The sequence below is a fragment of the Leptinotarsa decemlineata genome, unplaced genomic scaffold (genome assembly GCF_025532065.1).
Source record: "Leptinotarsa decemlineata unplaced genomic scaffold, Ldec_3_MD MMD2_P_RNA_scaffold_6, whole genome shotgun sequence".
In the NCBI taxonomy this organism is placed as follows: Eukaryota; Metazoa; Arthropoda; class Insecta; order Coleoptera; family Chrysomelidae; genus Leptinotarsa; species Leptinotarsa decemlineata.
The window spans coordinates 13,140,780-13,162,318 of record NW_027412533.1 but is presented as its reverse complement, the minus strand read 5'-3'; the positions used below and the strand labels follow the sequence as shown (position 1 = coordinate 13,162,318).

The following is a 21,539-nucleotide window of genomic DNA, read 5'->3' as shown; positions in this document are numbered from 1 at the left end:
AAACTCTTCTCTCGTAAATGTAACACATCGTATTCATGATTGAACTCATGTCCTTCTGCTAAAAAGTGGTTTGCAAATGTGAAATTGGTCTTTTTATTTACAAAACTACTTCTATCATCTTTAATTCTTTGGGAAAAGTTTTGTCTTTATTGTTTTTAATAAATTTACTTAGACTATTATTCGATCTCTAAGCTACGTTCACGCATTCTTTCGTCAAAAAACGGCCAATATTATTGGTTGGTTCACCCAAATGTGACAATGTTCTATAACTGACGTTATCGCATTTTGAATTTGGGTAGACCAGGTCCATAATCCAAATACATTAAATTCAGTCTAATAGAGAAATTAAAATTGCAAAATCAATTAGGCAGATAGCTGAGCTCAATCAAGTGATTTTTACGAGAGCAGATAAAGGTCGAACGGTTACTGCATTACATAAAAATGACTATGTAGGAAAAACTCTAGATTTTCTCAATTCAGGGAGATTCTGAGGAGTGACCCTACAACTATATACCAGAAAAATGTCAAGGAAACCTTCAAAACAATAGGATTGGCTATGAATGGAAAAGATAAATGTAGAGCATTGATCATGAATCCACAATCACCAAAACTGTATTCTTTTATTAAATTACACACAACCAATTTCCGATTAGACCTGTGGAGTCGTTTGTAACGGCACCTACCGTAAAAATCTCAGAAATCCTCAAAAAATTGATTCAAACCTATACCAATTTCAAGCCGAAAATAAGTATAAATAATTCTTATCAATTAGTGGATAATATTAAAAACGTAATTCTTCCTGATAACGCAAAATTAATATCGTTGTCCAAAATTTATTTCCCAATTGAAACAATTGGGCTGGTTTAGTGTCTCTTAGACAAAAACCATGTTAACCCACTGATAAAACAGAAAATTTCAGATCTACTTACTATTTGTCTATCTCAAAATAATTTCCAGTTTGACGAAAAATTTTATTCGTGCAGTGAAGGACTTATAAAGTGGAACCCTTTGAATTCCTTACTGGCGGAAATTTTCATGGATAACATAGAGTATGAAATACATAATAATCAGTTAACTAACAGTTTCGTGTACTGGTACAGATACGTAGATGATATCTTATTCCATCCACCCGTCAATAAAATTCACCATTGAGAGGGTGCTGAATAATTCAATAAATTACCTTGACTTAACCATAACGAAAAATAACAATAATCATGAACTTGCAATTTTCCACAAACCATCGTACAAGGACATTATTAAACATAATTCCTCCACACACCCTTATCAGCATGAAGTTGATGTATTAAATATATACTTCACATACTATTGAATATTCCATTGCCTGAGAGTAATTTCAAGAGAGAGCTGAGTTTGATCAAACCAATCGCGGTTAACAACGGTTATAAGGTAGATATTATTGACTCCATTCTTTGTAAAAAAACTACAAAAGCAAGCCATGGACCTGGTCTAGTCAAATTCAAGATGCGACAACGTCAGTTATAGGACATTGTCATATTTGGGTGAACCAACCAATAATATTGCCTTTTTTTAAAGAAAGAATGCGTAAACGTAGCTTACAGAACGAATAGTCTAAGTTAATTTATTAAAAACAATAAAGACAAAACTTCGGTGTCGGATAGATCAGGAGTATATAAGCTGACTCGTGGCTCTTGCCTGACACTGTAAATTGGCCAACAGGAAGAACATTTTTCCAAAGAATTAAAGACCATAGAAGCAGTTTTGTAAATAGAGGGTGGGTGTATTTAATACCCTGCGTCTATGATGAAGCATCTCCCTAAAATGTGTCACAGAAGACCTGCTTACCGAGCCACATACTTATGTTGCTACCTTACCTGAAGGAAGTCGCAGACTGACCGCCAATCAGGTATAGATTGAGTAAAATGGACCAAGGTCTATCAACCTTGCCTTTAATTGTTTTGGTAACTAAATATTTTACTTCTTACCACTTACTTCAACACCAGTTGTTCCAAATTCCAGAACAAGGAGGATATTCCCAAAATTTCAGAAAGAGACCAAATAATATTAAAAACTACCTCTGAACATCAGAAGAATTGCTCTTTGTGATTAACATTTTCAATCGAAAAGAAATGAAAGTAAAATCTTTCAAATCACTTTTCCTGTTAATTCCCTGTCATTAGATCTATTCAGAATTTTTCTATTTTCAGAACGGAACATTCATGGGCCCAGCGATATCAGTACCTATAATGATGTTTGCCGGTTTCGGCGTCCGATTGTGTGATCTTTCTCCATATTTCTACTGGTGTAGTTACTTTTCCTATCTTCGTTTCGCTTTGGAGGGCCTGGTAGAAGCGGTCTACGGATTGAACAGAACTACTTTAGAATGCCCGGAAGATGAGTTTTGTCGATATAAGTATCCCAAAGAGTTTTTAGAAGCAATTGGTGTGCGCGCGGATCAATTCGGCAATGATGTTATAGCTTTATTAATATTCTTGTTCGTGTTCAGGATCAGCTCCTTTGTGATTCTCAGGTATAAATTGATGGCTATACGGTAGAATTGTAGATAGAAGGAAAGCTTGGAAAATGTTGAGCTGGGTCAACAGCGGGTTTTCCGGGTAGAGAGTTAGTATAGATAAAAGCAAGCAAACTGTAGATATTAAATATCAGAATTACCCAAACGGAGACGTCCATAACTCAAGACCTATCAGGATTACCCCCATATGTGTCATGCGATTTATTGTAGTTTTTGAAATGGAAATTTCCGAAGTTTCTATAAGAATTTTTGGAAGGATCGACTTCAATATATCACAAATTTTTTTGAGAGAAGTTTTTTTCGATATTTTTTTGAATACATGGTCCTTATGATTTGTTCTTTCTTGCATGAAATAAGTAGTTCCCTGATATCAGAATAAGGTACGATATCGATGAATCTACATTCAAACAAGGCAGAATTAAATTCTCAACTTCGAATTCGATGAAACTGATGAAAGTCATTATTTGAAATCTGTGTTCAGAGGTAAGACAGTAGAAATTTTCAAAGATACTTATTTATAATGGCTTATTTTGCTTTTTCTATCACTAATTTACATAGAAAATACGTTACATGATTGAAAAGCATGAAAATATAACCAAAAATACTTGACCAATACTATCCAAAATTTTTTCAGTATTAAAATTGCTCTCAGATAAGTTATTGAAAAAACATCATTTAAAATGTTATACAAGCCGGTTAAGACTTTGAGAACTCTCGGTGTCTTTGAAGAGGTGGATCGTGTTTTTAAAATATCTCAAAAATATGATAATTCTTTCTTAGATCCTCAGTAACTGAAAAATGATGGCATCCAAAAGAGTAATATAATGAAGATTGAGAATGAGCGTAAAAATTGTAAGGCTATCAATATCAAACTGAATTTGTAATCATTGTTGAATTTTTTCACCGACACCGAAGTAAAATTTTGAGTTCAGTAACTATTTCGTTATTTACACTATTTGTTATATTATCTTAGTCAGACTTTCTAAAAATGAAAGACTACCTCTGAATATTTTCACTTCGGTACCTTTGCCTAACAGCAAATAACAGTTATTAGCGTTACCTTTTCCGCAGTGTTTTTGAAATTGCCTAGAAGCTAATCAATATTCTAATATTCTGAATCGAACGATGTTCGATTCAGAATTGACAATTTTACTCTTCTTGTTCGAACAAGTGTTTTTTAATATGTACTTACTTCATTGTGAATTCAGTAATGATTATGTTATGGTAGAACTATGAATTCATGAAGATTATGTTATAAAAAAAAGTCTTCTTGAAAAACTTAAAAAAATATGTAAACAGGTCTGACCGAAAATTCTCATAAAAACATTGAAAAATTCCAAAACGCGCTCAACATACATGAGTGTAATCTGATAGGTCCTGAGATGCCCCATCTAAGAAAAAATGGGATGTCCCCATTTGGGCCACCCTGTGGGTTATATAATATATCATACTTCAGTGCCAATTAAACTTTATTTGATTTTTTGATGGCTGTGTAAAGATTGAAGATGGCATAATTCAAACACTTTCAATTGGACAGTAAGAAACTTTTCATAAATTTTATTTAATATTGCAATAATTTATAATGTCATATTTGAAAGAAGTGTATTGAAATGTGTCACTGCTCTATGCTCTTGGTATCAGTTATAGGTAATTATGAAAAATCATTCTCTCACAATTTTCATTGAGGAAAAGTAATGTTTTTCAAAAAGCTTTCTTGAAACATTTTTTTTGTACAATCCAAAAGTTATTACGAATGAGAATTGTGGAACACTGATGTTACAGTAGATGGAAAATTCAACTCTTCGATTCATCCATTTTTACTGAATGACATAGATGAGTTTATTTTCAATTGAATTCGCTTCATTTTTGACACTAATCACTGAAATATAACACGTTTGGTTTATAAATCAAATTTGTATTACACTGAGAAAAGAACGATTCATGAACAAATTCAATATATTCAAGTGATCAGTGTTGAAAAGAAGCAGCTAACGTGATTGTAAGAATTCAGCCACGTTGGTGTCTACATCTCTATTTCAAATATATCGTCCTATATAGTTTCAATAGTTACCTTACAATATGTTTATACCCAGTTCATTTGTATTTTCTTTCAATAGGCCAAACAATATTTTTATTACTGAACATTATATTTTTATCATCTATGGATTAGAAACATGGATTTACTAAAATTTCAATTTTAACTTGTTGACACATTCAATATTTATTTTGGACAATGAAGACGGGAAAACTTCAACTTTCAAAATTGTATTTTTATAGCAGAAATAAAGATGTTCTTTGAAGAACATTTGAAGAACAAATCACGATTCAATGCAATGCAAAGACAATAAAAATGTTTACTTGACAAAATAAGTTTTTTTTATATGGAAAATTTGGTAATATTTACCAAAAAACTAAATGATTGTGTTTATTGTAATCTTGGATAATGCTGAAATTTCTATTGATCATTGAGTAATTTTGATATATTCAATATAAATTATTTATTATTGTAAATCATATTATTAGTATAGCGTTCTAATTTAAGCATGATTTGTTAACGGTTTCTTTTCAAAAATCTGTTGTTCAATATAGAATACATGTTTTGAGAAGGTTTTTATTTTTCTGGCTCTCAACTAGGACCAATGCATTATATCAAGTAAAAAAATGGGAAACTTCAATTAAAATGATTATAGAAAATGTTTGTAATTCAGAATTGTTGCAGAAAATGGTTTTTATTCAAATTTGAATAAGCTATCCTATTTAGAAAGAAAAACTAATTGAAAAAATCAAATTCAATAATCCATGAATATTACTGGAGTTTTTGTCCCAACACCAAATTGTTATTTTCAACACCTCGACTCGTGTTTCGATCACCAAGTGATCATCTTCAAAGAGGAAGTGAGATTTTCCATTTTTGTAGTTATTTATTTGATGGTAATCAGATAGCTTTTTTTTATCATTTTGTAAAATTTCAAGACGGTGTTGCTATCCTAATTTTGAAATATTGTATGTAATGAATATTATAAAATATTTTGTGAATATTTTGTACAAAATAATTGACTTTGTTTTTTATATTTGTCAAATGCAATGGGGAATGTTCCCTCTGACGAAAATCAAGTAGTTTTCATAAAAGAGCTCTAAAACAACGCATTTTAAACTTATTTCAACCTTTTTCTTTGAAAAATTATTTAAATACTTAAAAAAAAGAAATGAAATAATGCATTCAACATTTAAAAGAATTCATTTCTATTTCACCATTTGGCAACATCGCTAATAAAGGACAATGCACATTTTGTGCACCTAACCTATCTTCCTCTATATAAATAAATAACAAAACAACTGTTGTTTATGTGGCTTGTGGAGGTGGTATTGAACTATAATTCATATTTTTCCTCAATTGTTGATTTATGAAGATAATTTTCCTTTTTTAAAGTAGAATATCTAGGTAACCTGAACTCCGATCTAAGATTCTAGGTGCTGTTGCCAATATGTGAATTGAAACAAATCTCTTTAAAAATTAAAACCCAACATTTGAAACATCAATTTGAATACTTTTCGAAGTGAATTTGAAAAACTCATGAATCAAACTCAATTTTATTTTGTTTAAACTTGCATTTGCTGTATTAACCCAAATTGAGGAACATTCCCCATTGGGAGAATATCGATAGGAAATTATGATTAGAAAATATTTTGTACATATATTTCAATATCAACAATGCAATTACTTTTGTCGTAATTAATAAATATTTAAACAAAAGGATTTACTTGATTTTTACTGTCATATAAGGGCGTTATTAGGTGAAAATCATTCTGTGCTACTCTCCAACCTTTAATGTTCTTCACAAATAATGTGTTCCTACTTTTCGAATCAAAGTATCTGCGGTTCAGCGGAGTTACTCACCAATGGAAACTGTATGAAGAAGCCATGGAAAAACGATAGAGGTTTTGAAAATTTCATACTGTGAAAGATATACATAAAGATTTCATATTATACTCGTACATAACAGTCCTCGCTTGTTCCGAATTTTGTTGTGTGCACTTAATGCACCCAATGAGACTACAATGTACTATATGTAAAAATATTTTTGACATCCACTAGAATGGACGAACCCAGAGCCCAAAACCAAAGAATTTCTGATCCAACACCTCACATCAGTGCTGGGGCAAGGCTGAACTCAATAAGCATAGATATCTCTACTTATCAAGACACCATCAATGATATTAACAGAAAACTCAAATAATAATAATAATAATAATAATAATAATAATGATCCCCTTCTCTACATGGTCCGTGACCATGAGAGAGCAGGAATTGGAGCATTTCTCCTTAGGGCAGCTGCTCGAGCAGCTGATGAACTCGCTATAGTTTTCGACTCTGAACGAGGTGACTACAACTCTGTCACCGAGTTGGAACCCGTTCAGCAAAAAGCTCAGATAAAAGCCGCAGAGATCACCTTACTTCTGCGGAAACACAGGAATAAGCCAATGCATGGGGTCTTCTTCAATAATATTGAAGACCTTGGCTTATCAAAGCGCCTGACGTTCGCTTTTCTCAGGTCGAGTGGGCTGAAGTCGGAAACTGAGGGGTTCATCATGGCTTGCCAGGATGGTGTCTTCAACACCTTAGTCTACCGCAGTCGCGTGATGGGTATAGAGGTTCCTGACACAAGGTGCATGGCCTGCCGCGAGGCGCCCGAGACCCTAATGCACTTGCTATCAGCATGTCCAGCATATGCGGTCTCGGCCTATATCCATCGACATAACGCGGCCCTAAGAGTGCTATATTACCATCAACGGCACTCATACGGTATTGACGAGACACCGGTGTTGCCCTACGCTCCAGGGGATATTGAATCCGTTGTGGGGAACGAGAAGTGCCGAATTTATTGGAACTATTCGTTCCCCACCCTCAGGCTCATACAAGCTAATAAGCCTGATGTAGTCCTTCTCGACCACCAGACCAAAACGATATTTGTCGTGGAGTTTTCAGCTCCTGGCGAGATGAATATCGTCAGAAAAGAGGAGGAAAAACGGATAAAATATCGAGATTTTCTCTTCGAACTCCGCAGACTCTATCCAGATCACTCTGTCAAGATGGTTGTTCTGATTATTGGAGTCCTTGGTGGAATGATGTCCTCTCTACTCTCGAATCTTAAAATCATACCGGCTTGCCGCACTAAGGCAGAAATCTTAGCCGCACAGATGCAGAAGGCTGTCATTCTTGGCTCACTGCGCTTGCTCAGGGCACATGATTCTCGGACCCAATGATCACTTACCCCACGGTGTGGGGAGTGGTCATTGGTTGATAATGCTGGCGCGCCCTCCCGAATGTATTGGGGCTTCGGGGGATAGGGCCTGACCAGCGCACACTACGGTGGAAAAAAAAAATGGCTTCCATACAATTACAACCAATCAAATGGCAGGATTCAATATCTGCGTATGATAAATCATCGCAGAGATTGCTCTTCCATCCAACCGTAAATATATGTATTTTGTTGAGCTTGGACAAAGGTTGATTGATTTCGAGATAATTCGATTAGTTGGATCTGTTTATTGAAGGAAGATATTTTTTTATCTTTCGTTTGAAGCTTCCTAATGGCAGAGGTTTATATTCAATGGGTATCCGATGATATGAATAGGCAATATGGTAAGTGAAAGGTCCGCGAAATAGAGAAGTTTTATGCTGTGGTATTGTTAAGTGTATCCTGAATCTCAAGTTAAGATGGTGTACGTCAGTTCTGAAGGATATTTTTTCGAAAAGATAGGTGGGTTTTTTTGTTTTAAGGAGTTTAAAAAAAGATGTTGCAGAATGAAATGTTCGTCTGGATTTAACCAACCCACATCCCCGAACAGATGGGAAATGTGTTCTCGTTTTCTCGTACCCGTAATGAGCCTAATGCATGCATTCTGGAGTTTTTTGGATTCTGAAACTGTCATTCTTCAAAATTCCCGGACCATACACCACGTCTGCGTAGTTGGCATGTGAAAGAACTAAAGCATCGCAGAGTATAATTTTACTTTTTTTATTCAGAAATGCTCTGTTGGAATATATTACTTTCAAATTTGCGTAACCTCGCTTTAGAATTTGCGAAATGTGTGTTTTAAAACGAAGACTGTTGTCAAGATATAGGCCCAAGTTTTTTTGTAACTCCTTTCAAGGGAAGTTCTGTTCCATCTATTACAACATTAATGAGGCCAGAACAACGATTTCTCGCCGCTGTTCTACCAAAGAGCATGACATTAGATTTAGATGCATTAACAGATAGGCAATATTTAGCTGACAAAGATAATAACATATCGAGATCGATATCAATTTGCCATAGGGCCTCGTTAATTGAATTCTCGTCGAATTCCATGTACAGCTGAGTATCGTCGGCATAACAATACATGGTTGCGAATTGCAGCGACCTATGAAATTGACATGTGTATAAAACGAAGAGAGGGCCCAATATTGATCCTTGAGGAACACCGTTTTTAATTTGTATTAAATCAGAGTTTTCGTTATTATACACAACTCTTTGAAAACGATTGCGAAGGTAACTTTTAAGTAGTGCTACAGCATGTATTGAAAACCCTAGGTAGCCCAAAATAGCAAAGAGGAGGTCATGATGTATGCGATCGAACGCCTTAGAATAGTCCAATAATATCAGAAGACAAAGTTTATTATTATCAATAGATCTGTGCACATCATCCACAACTTTCAGGAGGGCAGTCGTTCAACTGTGGTCAGGTCTGAACCCTGATTGACACTCCGGTAATATATCGAAGTCATTCAGATAATCACGCATCTGCAAGTTCAATATTTTTTCAAAAACTTTTGAAAGCGCACATAAGATGCTAATTGGTCGGAGATCGCCTAAATTTTTGGGGTTAGAATTTTTGGCTTCCTTCCAGATGGATGGATAGGAATTAGTCGATATGCAGTGATTGAATAAGTGAGAAGTGAGAATATGTGGAAGGATTGTGGGGCAGCTGTACAGCAACATTTTAATGCTCATCTCATCAGGTCCTACAGCATTTGACTTCATGTTCAGAATAAACTTATAGATTTCATTTTGTCATCAGTAGCTATATAGGAGAAGTTGGGATTGTTTATATTATTATTCGAAAAAAAATCCATAATTTCATCATCAGGGGAACAGTTGCAGTTGGATATACTTCCAAAAAATTTGTTGATATCTTCAACGTTCAATAAGTGGTCTGGAATGGATTTGAGGTTTCTTTTATGGTGAATATTCAAATCGGATAAATCTTTCCATATCTGCTTACTTCTTGTAAGCCTATGATTGAGATATGCTCTTTTCTCCAGGTTCACAGTACGATTGTTTAAATTCCTCAACTGTTTGTAATAATCCCAGTGATGCTGTAACTTTGTCTTTCTAAATCTGGTAATAGCTCTATCTCTTAGTTAAAACATGAGTTTTAGATTGTCTGTGAGCCAAGGGGCCCTTTTCTTGGAAATTTTAACAGTTTTAATAGGAGAATGTTTTTGAAAAAGATCGGTTATTATCCCATTGAAAAGAGCCAATTTGTCATTGATATTTTCAATGTGGTGAAGAGAACTAAAATCCGCTGCCTGTATATCTAATGAAAAAAAATCTAAATTAAATTTGCTGAAGTCTCTATAGGTATGCATGAAACTCTTATCTACTATTTCTCCCAAGCCCACCTTGCAAAACACTAAAAAAATGATCAAAAAATGAACTACAGTCGATCGTAGTACAGTCGGCTATAGTTAATAGTTCTGAACAGATCAAAACGTCTAATATTTTACAACCTGCCAAAGAGTACCTTATGGGTTGGTCTACTACTTGTTTTATACAATACGAATCAAGAATGTGATCCAGTTGAATACACTGACTATTAGTTGGATCTGAATAATCCACATTTAGATTCTCCGCTAGAATAATATTTTCAAATTTGGGACAGATTGAAGATAAACTGTCCTCTAAGGCAGGCAAGAATATTGGAAGAGGAAGATTCGGAGCAATAGCGTAACTTTTTTTGTCAATGGTGAATGTTACCCAGACTTGTTCAATTGTTTGATTGAGGATGTTCTGTATTGAAGTAGCTCTGAAAATGTTCTTGATAAAAATTGCAACACACCCTCCTCTTCTTTCACCTTTATCTTTACGAAAATTTTGGTAATCATCAAAGCAGATATCGTCATTTGTTGTATATCGCCATGTTTCAGAGACGGTAATGATATCAAACTTTGAATATACCGCCTGCTTGAATTCTACGAAACCATTCAAAATTGATCTCGTGTTTATGTGACAAATCGTTATGTTCCGCATATTTCATCAATCTCACTCCCAAGCCCAGCCAATATAAAAAATATTTAATGAAGATAACAATTCGAATCAATGAAAATTTCAAGGCACAACTAACGATTACTAAAGTATTGCAAAAAAATAGAAAAACAAATAAAATATATATACATAAAATCAATTGGTTTTCACTCCTTTTGCAGCACGACGCGGATTATCCCTCAGTGTTTTCTTGAAAGCTGTTTTTTCCAAAGGAGCAGTGAGTTTATCTAAGATTGAAGAATATTGCTGTAGCTCTTCTAAGCAGTATCTTTTATAATTCAGTACCAATTCATTATATCTTATGGATGCTTTGATTCCATTCTGTTTCACTGTATTTAGGTACTGACGCAAAAATTTATTCACCTTCTGGTCATCAACACTCAAGTCGTCCACTACATATATATTTTCTCCCTTCAGTTTGAAAGTATTACTTTTTATTTCGACTCTTTTGGAATAGGAAACAAGCTCTAGTTTCAAGACCTTGGAGTCACCAGAGTTTCTAGGGTAAGAAATATGTATTATTGACATCTCTATGATTTATTTCAACTTCCAATACGTTTTCCAGATACTGAAGACATTCATTCGGAGATGTTTGACTCAGCCCAAACACGACTAAATTATTCTTCCTCTGTTTTCGGTCTAGACGGGTAACTGCTTTCCTCAACTCAAAATTTTCCTCTTTGAGGGCTGCAATTTTATTATGAGCCTCTCTCAATTCAACTTTTAATTCTGACAAGGTTTCTTGTGTCTTGACTGACTTGGCATCTAGTTTCTTTAGTATTGCAAGCAAATCAGTCAACGTAACAGCTGGATTTTCATTCTTTGGCATTTTATGTGGATCTGTAAGCACCTGTACTGATTGAACGGAGTATTCCAATATGTTTTGCGGATTAAAATACTTTTTCCTCCAAAGCGGTAGTTTTTAATGAATCGGGTATGTTTGACTCACCTAATATCTTCGTTAGGAAGCACTTCTAATTGCACTATCTGAACAAGATTTTGTTCAATGTATCAACAGACAATACATAACAAATACACGAAAACGACAAATTTTTGTGTTTGCTAGAACTCTAGATGTTTATATATTAACGGAGCTTATTTTATACGACTGTTTAATTCGACCGATATGGATGGATAAATTGAAACAAATTCAAGTGGATATTTTCAAGAGAGATTAGTTTTTCAGAGGAAAAGCTTTTCGCTATTTTCATTTTTGTTGTAAGAACCGACTGCTCATCGTGTTCGCACATTTTGTTACATAACGTCACTTACGTCACGTCACTTACGGCCACTCACGTACAGCTTTCTGACAGTTAAAGCTGTACGTGTGTGGCTATTTTGGTCACAGTTCAACTCCAATTTTTTACCTGTACAGTTTACCTGAGAGAAATGAAAATTATTCATATTTTTTACTGAAATGACAAACTGAACTGTGTGTGTGTGTGTGTGGCGGTTTGAACTGGCATTGTCCATACTTCTCAGTTTAGTTTCTGTCAACAGCTCGGGCCAAACTTTCTTTGAACATAAGGGAATATTTCTCCCACAAGTAGTTAGGCAGAGCATCATAAATTAATCATAAGTGATGATATTAGAAAAAAAACACATAACATAACTATAGAGTGTGCATCAACATGTCGCGAGATATCAAGAAACAGGAGCCCGAGACTTTGCAAACTCATTATATTTCAAATCTTGTAATAATTGTCTTAATAAAGATTCATTCTCTGTACTGATCTCGAAGAGAATAAACGCTTTTTTGAGTCTTATGTGAAATCGATTCTCTTTTTAAAAACTAAGTTCTCGATTTCCAATACATAATTGTCGCAGTCGGTAGGATTCTCGTGGTCGTGAAAAAGAACATTTGCATTGTGCCAGAAATCGTTTTCGTGACTTTGAAGTTTCAACTTCTTCAACGAGGATCGAAGGGATTCAAGGAGCTCTCTGCAGAAGAAAGAATCAAGAAAAGAACCAGGAGACTACAATCACCAAACTGTAAGTGCCAAATTCCTTTTCGACTTTTCTAAACCCTCTTTTAAGGACTTTGGGAGAGATAGGGTAGTGACGTTGATTCCAACTGAATATTGGATATTGACATTAAATATACTCGCGAGAGAAACAAATTATAATAATAACTATATTGAATTTGAAAGTTAAATTGTTGCCGATCGGTAGATACTGAATTCTATTGATCAAAATCAAAAATTTATGAACGATATTGAAAATATTTTGCGACTATTAAATAATCAGTCAGTCGAAGACAATAATCAAAATATTCCAAACATGCCACCAGCGGAACCTCGAATGGTCGACTGGAACCTTTTTAAATCTCGTTTGGAAAACATCAAACCCTACGATGGAGATAGTAATACTCTTAATGAATTCATAACTCGTTGTCAAAGTCTGTTAAACGATTATGCCATATATGGAGATTCTGCTATTCAAAAACATATACTTGAATGCATTCAAGAAAAATTAGTAGGAAAAGCAGAAGCAATGGTAGGAAATAGGATAGAATTAAATACTTGGGAAAAACTGAAAAATGCTCTTTGCCAAAGTTTTTCAGATCGCAGGGACTTAGATTGTTTAGTTCAAGAACTCACGAAAACTAGACCTTATAAGGGAGGAAACCTTATTAATTTTGGGAGTAGAATACAACTGTTGAAAAGTAGTGTTGTCCAGAGAGTAAGTAATGATGTCAATTCAACCGAACCCGAAAAATTATGTGCTATTAATCACTATGATGAAACAGCACTGAGTACCTTCATTGCAGGGTGTACTGGCATCCTGAAAAATAATATGCATATAAAAAAAACCAGCTTCACTGGAAAACGTAATGGCGTATGCGAATGAATTTGAAAACTTTGAAAGAATGTATGGAAGTTCAAATGAAACAAAAAATACAACTCCCAGGACTAATTTGGTTCCTAAACCACAATTTGGTAATAATTCACAAGGGCATAATTTCCATAACCAACATTATTTAAATCACAAGGGCATAATTTCCATAACCAACATTATTTAAATCACCAACCCCATTTTCAGCAATACCCCCAATTTTCTGGAAATTTCAACACTTTCCAGTCACAATATAGTCAAAAACCAGTTTGGCCAAATCAGCCTATACCAGTTCAACCTAGGCAACAACAAACTAGGTTCCCAACAAATCGTGACGTCTTCGGACCCCCAAAAAATGTCTTCAAACCTAATGAAATACCACAAAACCGATTACCTAAACCTGAACCAATGTCGACAACCTCGAGAAACCGACAATTTCAAAATCACGGATTTCAAAATTTCGGAAATACTAATATGAATTCAAATGGACAACAACGTAGGAGTCCAAACTTTGTTTTCGAAGAATTACAGTCTAACGAATATGACAATCAATTTGTGCCAGACCCTTCCTATTCTAATGAAAATTTATATTTCCCACCTGAGTATCAACATGATCAATATTAAAATTCCTACGATTTTAATACCGAAATACCCAAATCTGACGAAAATATAGAATTCGATAATGACTAAGACCAAAATTTTCCATCGGACAACCAAGACGAAAACCTGACATAGAAGAATTCAATGTCTTCTCAAACAACGCCCTTCCTTACATAGAAATTCAAAATCCCAAATCGAAACTCTTGATCGACACAGGTAGGCTAGAGCTATAATACACTCAACAATAATAGGAAATTTATGTCCAGACACAATTTATCATTCGAACACTGTTTTAAAAACAACTTTAGGTAGTAAAAACATTAGATATAGAGCTCTTGTTTCGTGTTTTCCAGAACCTAATAGTATTTATGAAATTGATTTTATTTTATTTTATTTCCATGATTATTTCGACGGTGTGATTGGTTTAAATGATCTGATCAATATGAATCTTAATATTGATCTCACAAATAACCGATTGATTGGGGAACATGTAGAAATTCCTCTGAATATAGAGAAAGCGACAGTAGTTTGAGTTTCTCAGTAGGTCCCAAAGAAAAAATTAAAAAAAATCTACCGGTTAATATTTCAGAAGGAGATATTTTGATTGAAAGAAGTTATTTAGGAAAACTTGTTATACCTCGAACTCTTACTTCAGCAAAAAATTGACCTATTGAAATTCATAGTCTTACAGATCAATCCATTACGATGACATTAAACAACAATATTGAAGCAATCTCTTTCGAATCGCAAAAATTCGAAACATATAAATTCGAAGCTTTCTCTATCCCGCCACAACAGACAGACACACACATACAAAAGAATGAAATACTGGATTTCATTCCTACCGATCACATGAACTCAGTAGAAAAATCCGCTATTACAAAGCTCTGTAAGGAATATGCTGACATATTTTTTAAACCGGGTGACAAACTGACATTTATCTCGAAAGTCAAACACATAATCAGAACAAACGACGAAATTCCCGTACATACAAAGTTTTACAGATATCCGTATGTTCACAAAAATGAGGTACAACAACAGATAAAAGACATGCTTGACAAAAACATCATAAGACCATCCTATAGCCCGTGGTCGTCATCAATTTGGATAGTGCCAAAAAAGTTAGACGCATCGGGTAAACAAAAATGGCGTTTAGTCGTTGATTATCGAAAGGTCAACGAAAAAACTATTGACGACCGATATCCGATCCCGAATATCGCGGATATACTAGACAAACTTGGTAGAGCTCAATATTTTACCACGCTGGACCTTGTTAGCGGGTTTCACCAAATTGAGATGAGTTAAAGCTCTATCGAAAAGACAGCTTTCACCGTGGATAACGGGCACTTCGAGTACTTGGGGATGCTCTTTGGATTGAAGAATGCACCCTCTACCTTTCAAAGGGCCATGGATGAAGTCCTGAAAGACCTACAACACAAAATTTGCATGGTCTATATGGACGATATCATAATTTTCAGTACCAGCCTTCACAAAAGATGGGATAAAACCGAATCCTATCAAAATTGAAAAGATAAAAAATTTCCCATTACCTCGAACCCAAAAAGAAATCAAACCATTTCTTGGCCTTCTTGGATATTATCGGAAATTTATAAAAGATTTCGCTAAAATTACCAAACCCATGACTTCATGTCCAAAAAAGGACAATAAAGTCGAACAAAACAAGGAGTTCAAAGATTGTTTTGAAACTTGTAAAAATATTCTAATCTCAGAACATGTGTTAGCTTACCCAGACTTCGAAAAAGATTTCGAACTCTCTACCGATGCCTCTAAATATGCATTGGGTAGCATCTTGTCTCAAAATGGTCATCCCATTTGCTATGCATCTAGGACACTAAACTCTGCTGAAATAAATTACTCTACAATAGAGAAAGAACTGCTCCCAATAGTTTGAAGCTGTAAATATTTTCGACCGTACCTGTTTGGCAGGAAATTTGTGATTTATACAGATCATAAACCTCTGCAATGGCTTTTTTCCTCAAAGGAGCCAAACTCAAGACTTGTGAGATGGCGCCTAAAATTGGAAGAGTTTGATTATCTCATTAAATACAAAAATGGTAAAAATAATTAAGCAGCAGATGCCCTCTCTAGATACCCACCTAATTTTGAGATAAATGCACTAGAAACAATGTCACCCGATGTTAATTTGGATGACATTGACGAAGTAATAGAAAAAGAACTAGAAAACTTGAACAATCTTCCAAATCTAGACAATGAGAATATCACTGATTTCTTAGAAAATCAGTCACCATTGGATACTCTGCCATCAAATATTGAAAACCCAAGAGTTAATATTATTTCTAACATATTAGTAAAGCCGGCAACCAAAGTCAACCCCGAACCAGAGGTGGACTTGGAAACAGTACATACTTCTGCCGAAAACCCTATATTGACAATACCAATAGTAGACCGATCTTTAAATACATATAAAAATCAGCTAGTTATAACAGTTGGAAACATAGATAAAACCAAAGTTAGACGAGAAAAAGTATTCAAAAATTTCCGACTATACGTCACTTTTCCAAAAGTCGAACTCGAAAATCAAATTGAAACTTTTGCAAGAGAATATTTGAACCCCAAACAGTATTACGCCCTGTACTTTAAAAACCCTCAACTTTCAGAAATATTTTCTGTAACTATCCAAATACTTTTGTACAAAATTTTTGACCGACGTAGAAACTTTGAAGGAACAAAAGCAAAAGCTAGAGTATTACCACGTATACAAATCCGGTCATAAAGGAATGAACGAAGTGAAAATGTCATTAGGTTCTCGATATTATTGGCCGAATATGTCTATAGATATAGATGCGAATAGATTGTGAAACATGTCTATAAAACAAATATGACAGGGATCCCCCTGCCATTAAGTTCAATTTGACCCCCACTGCATCCAAACCATTGGAACATATTCATATCGACTTTTTTAGAATATCTAACCATATTTACTTGACCATTATTGATGCTTTCTCCCGATACGGCCAAGCATACCCTTTAAAGTCGGCAACAGGAATATCAATAGTTAAAGGCCTTTTGAATTTTGTAACTCATCATGAGTTACCTCTAAAAATCACAAGTGATTGCGGTACGGAGTTTAAAAATCAAGATTTAGAAAACTTCTGCTCTGTTCACCGTATTCAACTTCATTTCACAACAGCGAAGAATAGCAACTCAAATTCCCCAGTAGAACGTTTTCATAAAAAATAAAAACCTCACCCCAGACCAATTGGTAAAATACGCTATATTGAGCTATAATAATTCTATACATAATGTAACCAAAATCACTCCATTTGAAATTGTCAAAGGACATATTGACGATTCTAACCCTTTCGATATGAACGATAACGTTATTGTATCGAACTATGTTCAAAATCACAAAGAAGTTAGCAAAAATATGTACGAAAATATACAAAGAGCAAATCAAACAACAAAGAAAAAATAATAACTAGAGCAAATGAAAAAAGGTCAAACGCCCCACAATATACGGGTCGAAAAACAGTTTATACAAAAACTAAACCCCGAAACAAAAATTTACCAAAATTCAAAAAGGTTTCTCTCGATCAGGAAGCTGATGAAAAATTAATCACACAGTCCGGAACATATCATAAAAGTTCTGCTAGAAAACCCAGAAGTATCAAAGAACAAACATTGTTACAGGAAAATCAAGAGGATAAAATTTCTTCTCCTTTGCCTGGTCGTTCAACTATATCATATTGTAAGGATGACATAGACGTTACCAACCTAGACAATTTCATCCTCCCAATACAACTAGGAAACGCTAGACTCATATACAGTAAACCTTTCTACACTATTTGGACCTTAAAATCATTATCGATCAGATACAAAATTTGAATAAAAATTTTAAATCAATCGAAAATAGTATTTCCAAAGTTGATGTAACGAACCCAATATTTTATCACGGATTATCAGAGAATATGCTGTTCAGAACTAAATATCTCATTATCACTTTACAGAGAAAAATCGACAATATTTTACCCTCATTCCATACTCGCAATAAAAGAGGGCTAATCAATGTAGTTGGTAAAGTAAACAAATGGCTCTTTGGTAACCTTGACTCTGATGACGAGGAATGGAAAATAATCAGGAAAAAATTATTCAAAAAACCAATCTCCAAATTTCTTTGTCTAAAACATCAATAAACCATTATAACAAAAACATTAGAATTTTCAACGCGAATCAAGAGAAGTTCGAGCGAGATTTGGAGAGATTTCAGGTAACGATTAGTGATACAATAAGAAATGTCGATAATTACCTTAGTTTTCAAGGAACATTATTACAATTGAACTTAGACTGTCAGAATTTGATAAACTTTATAGATAATATCGAAAATGTCATTATGTTTTCAAAACTGAACACTTTGCATGATTCAATTGTATCTACTACTGAACTTCAGGAGATGGCGACATATTTAATGAAAATATATAACCAAAATCAAGTTCCAAATTTCAAGAATACACGTATTACCAGTTTTTAGGAACGCAAGTCAGTTTCGTCAATACCGAATTGATCTTTGCAATACACGTCCCTATTGTTAGGTCCAAATTCTTTGAATTCTATCATGTATATCCTATTATCCAAAATCACATGATGTCTTTCTCCAAATACCCATATTTGGCACGGAACCAGGACAATATCTAGTTCGAAAAAGAAGATTGCCCGTTCCTAGAAAACACATATTACTGCCCGGAGAACTTTGCTCCACCGGATAACTGCACACTTCACCTTTTTGAAGGAAAAGCCTCAGAGAAATGCCACCTTTTGGAAATCAATGTGCAAGATCCCATTGTAGAACAAGTAACAGAAGATCGAGTATTGATAATCCCTTTCAAAGAAGAACGTGTATATTCCAAATGTAAAACAGATCAATACCTAGAAATCAATTCTCCAATATTGATCAGAATCCTACAATCATGCGAAATCTAAATCCATGATACAAAATATGTAAATGACATTTATATCCAACAAGGAAAACCCATGATTTTACCCAAATTGGAAATGACGAACTTGAAAACTCCAAAAGTCTACGACACCCCGAATTTCACCAAAATCAACCTTGATTAACTGTACCAAATAGACAGAATAGCCAATCAATTGAAGCCTATTCAATCGCAACAAAACCAAGGTCCTACAACACCTATTTTTGGGACTATAATATTTGTAATCATCGTCATCGTGATACTGCTCAGCCTGCCGAAATTGAAGCAGTATTACCAAAAAATATTCAAGAAGAACCAAAAACCCTGTGAATCTGCCGAAACCAAAACTTCAAAAAATAACTCCGTTATTTTTTCAACCTGAGGAGGGACGAGTTACGTGGAAACAGATATCAAGAAACGTGTCTTATCTACAGGGGCCCGAGACTTTGCAAACTGATTATATTTCAAATCTTGTAGTAATTGTCTTAATAAAGATTCATTCTTTGTACTGCTCTCGAAGAGAATAAACGCTTTTTTTAGTCTTATGTGAAATTGATTTTTTTTTTTTTAAAACTAAGTTCTCGATTTCCAATACATAATTCGCGTAAACATATCGAGCTATATCGATTGGAACCTTGCTTATGACAAGTTAAATCTGATCATTACTATAATCATGCAAAAAAAGGATGCAGCGTACAAAGAAGTGGGAGGAGTTGGAACCTGGTGTCACAAAAAACTGTTATGGCAAAAATTAACATTCTGGGATCAGCTTTTCGCAAAAAGAGAAAGAAAGTTGAGGCAACAAAGAAGTCTGCAACATTTGCAGACAGCATATATAAGCCGAACAACACGATATTCTTATTGTATAGTCTGTATTCATTTGTTTTTTAATATGTGGTTATCTTACCATGGGAGTTTGCCATCATTCATGAAATAGGTCATGAAATTATTTCTGTTTTTTTGCCTCATTAAAAATATTTTCAGCACGATAATTAAGTGGCATCTTGTTCAATTAAGAACTATCGCAACCGATATAAATAATAGACCCGTCATGACTATTTTCTTGATACATACAGTTTGCAGGGGCGTATGTACTAGAATGATGTTCAAACAAAAAGTTATGCAAAGCACTACCTCCTCTACATTCCGTGGATCTGAATTAATTGAGGACCGGAAGATACGATACCGTGAGGCAACTATCCCAAAAGCGTTTTCGAAAGTGTGCCTTGCTCGATATGAAAAACCTCTTTTTCGGCTGAATCTGTCAGTCCTTGCCGAAATGGCTTCAAAATCTCCGTTCTGAGAGGAAACGCATCGTCCGCAACGAAGACATACGGAACATTCTTGAAATTGCTGGTAACATCGTCAGGCTGGAAAATATTTGAACTCTCGTTCACCAGCCATTCAAAAAAAGATGTGTTCTGAAGAACTCCTCCACCGGAAATTCGTCCATTTGTTCCAAAAGCCACCAGTATGAATCGGTATTTTGCGACAAATATTGCTAGAAGAACCTTACTGGGTTTGCCTTTGTGATTTTAATAATAAGATCACAAAGAAGTACACAATGATGTTGAAGTTGAAGGCTCTACATCAGGAACTGAGAATGTTCCAGCAAAACGGCAAAGGCCACCAATTCCAAGGCCTGGTTTGAATAAAAAAATAAAAATGAATGATGAACTGACTACAGTGCGTGACCACTTCAAAGCACCTAGGGAATAATCTGACAAGTATGATCTGTTAGGAAAAGCAGTTGCTCTGCGATTGAGGAGTCTAGGAAATATCGGGCCCTCATTGCGACAAAAATTACATGACGTGCTGTTTGAGACTGAAATGGAATCTGTGATGACATCGCCAATGGATAATTCTAACTTATCAGGACGACAACGTCCTAATACCACACATTAACCGTCAACGGTTATAGGTGCGTCATTCAGAGAAACTCAGAACCACGAAAGTGGTCAATCCCTCTACTCTCACAACAACTCAGCATATATCAATCATTTTACTCCAAGTACCGCACCAACAACGTCAAGAGAGATACCTAGCTCATTAACAGCAATTCATTATTCTGAAAACAACTCGGCACCTTCTTATTTTAATGAGTCCAAGTCCCACATAGTCAGACAGTTATTATTCTCGGAACAGCTCAGCATTCTCGTATTTTAGTGATGTATTTTAAGTCAATTCAATTCCATTCATTTGTAAAAATAAAAGCAGATTTCTCGTAAAAATTGCTTCAATTTCTTTCATTAATATGAAATAATATGTACATATCTGCATATATCCCCTCAACACTTTGTACAGGGCTGCACATGTTTCTGGGATAATTTG

The 21,539-nt window shown here is 34.7% G+C and overlaps 1 protein-coding gene across 2 annotated transcripts in view; it reads left to right on the top strand.

Annotated features, from left to right (window-relative positions):
- Positions 1-6,269, top strand: part of LOC111515953 (ATP-binding cassette sub-family G member 4) — a 72,049-nt gene extending 65,780 nt beyond the window's left edge. For both annotated transcript variants that reach the window (XM_074170017.1, XM_074170018.1), the window contains exon 10: positions 2,187-6,269. In XM_074170017.1, coding sequence (XP_074026118.1) covers positions 2,187-2,534 — 348 coding nt within the window. In that variant the 3' untranslated portion in view covers positions 2,535-6,269. The remainder of the gene's footprint in view (positions 1-2,186) is intronic.
- The last annotated feature ends 15,270 nt before the right edge of the window (positions 6,270-21,539 follow it).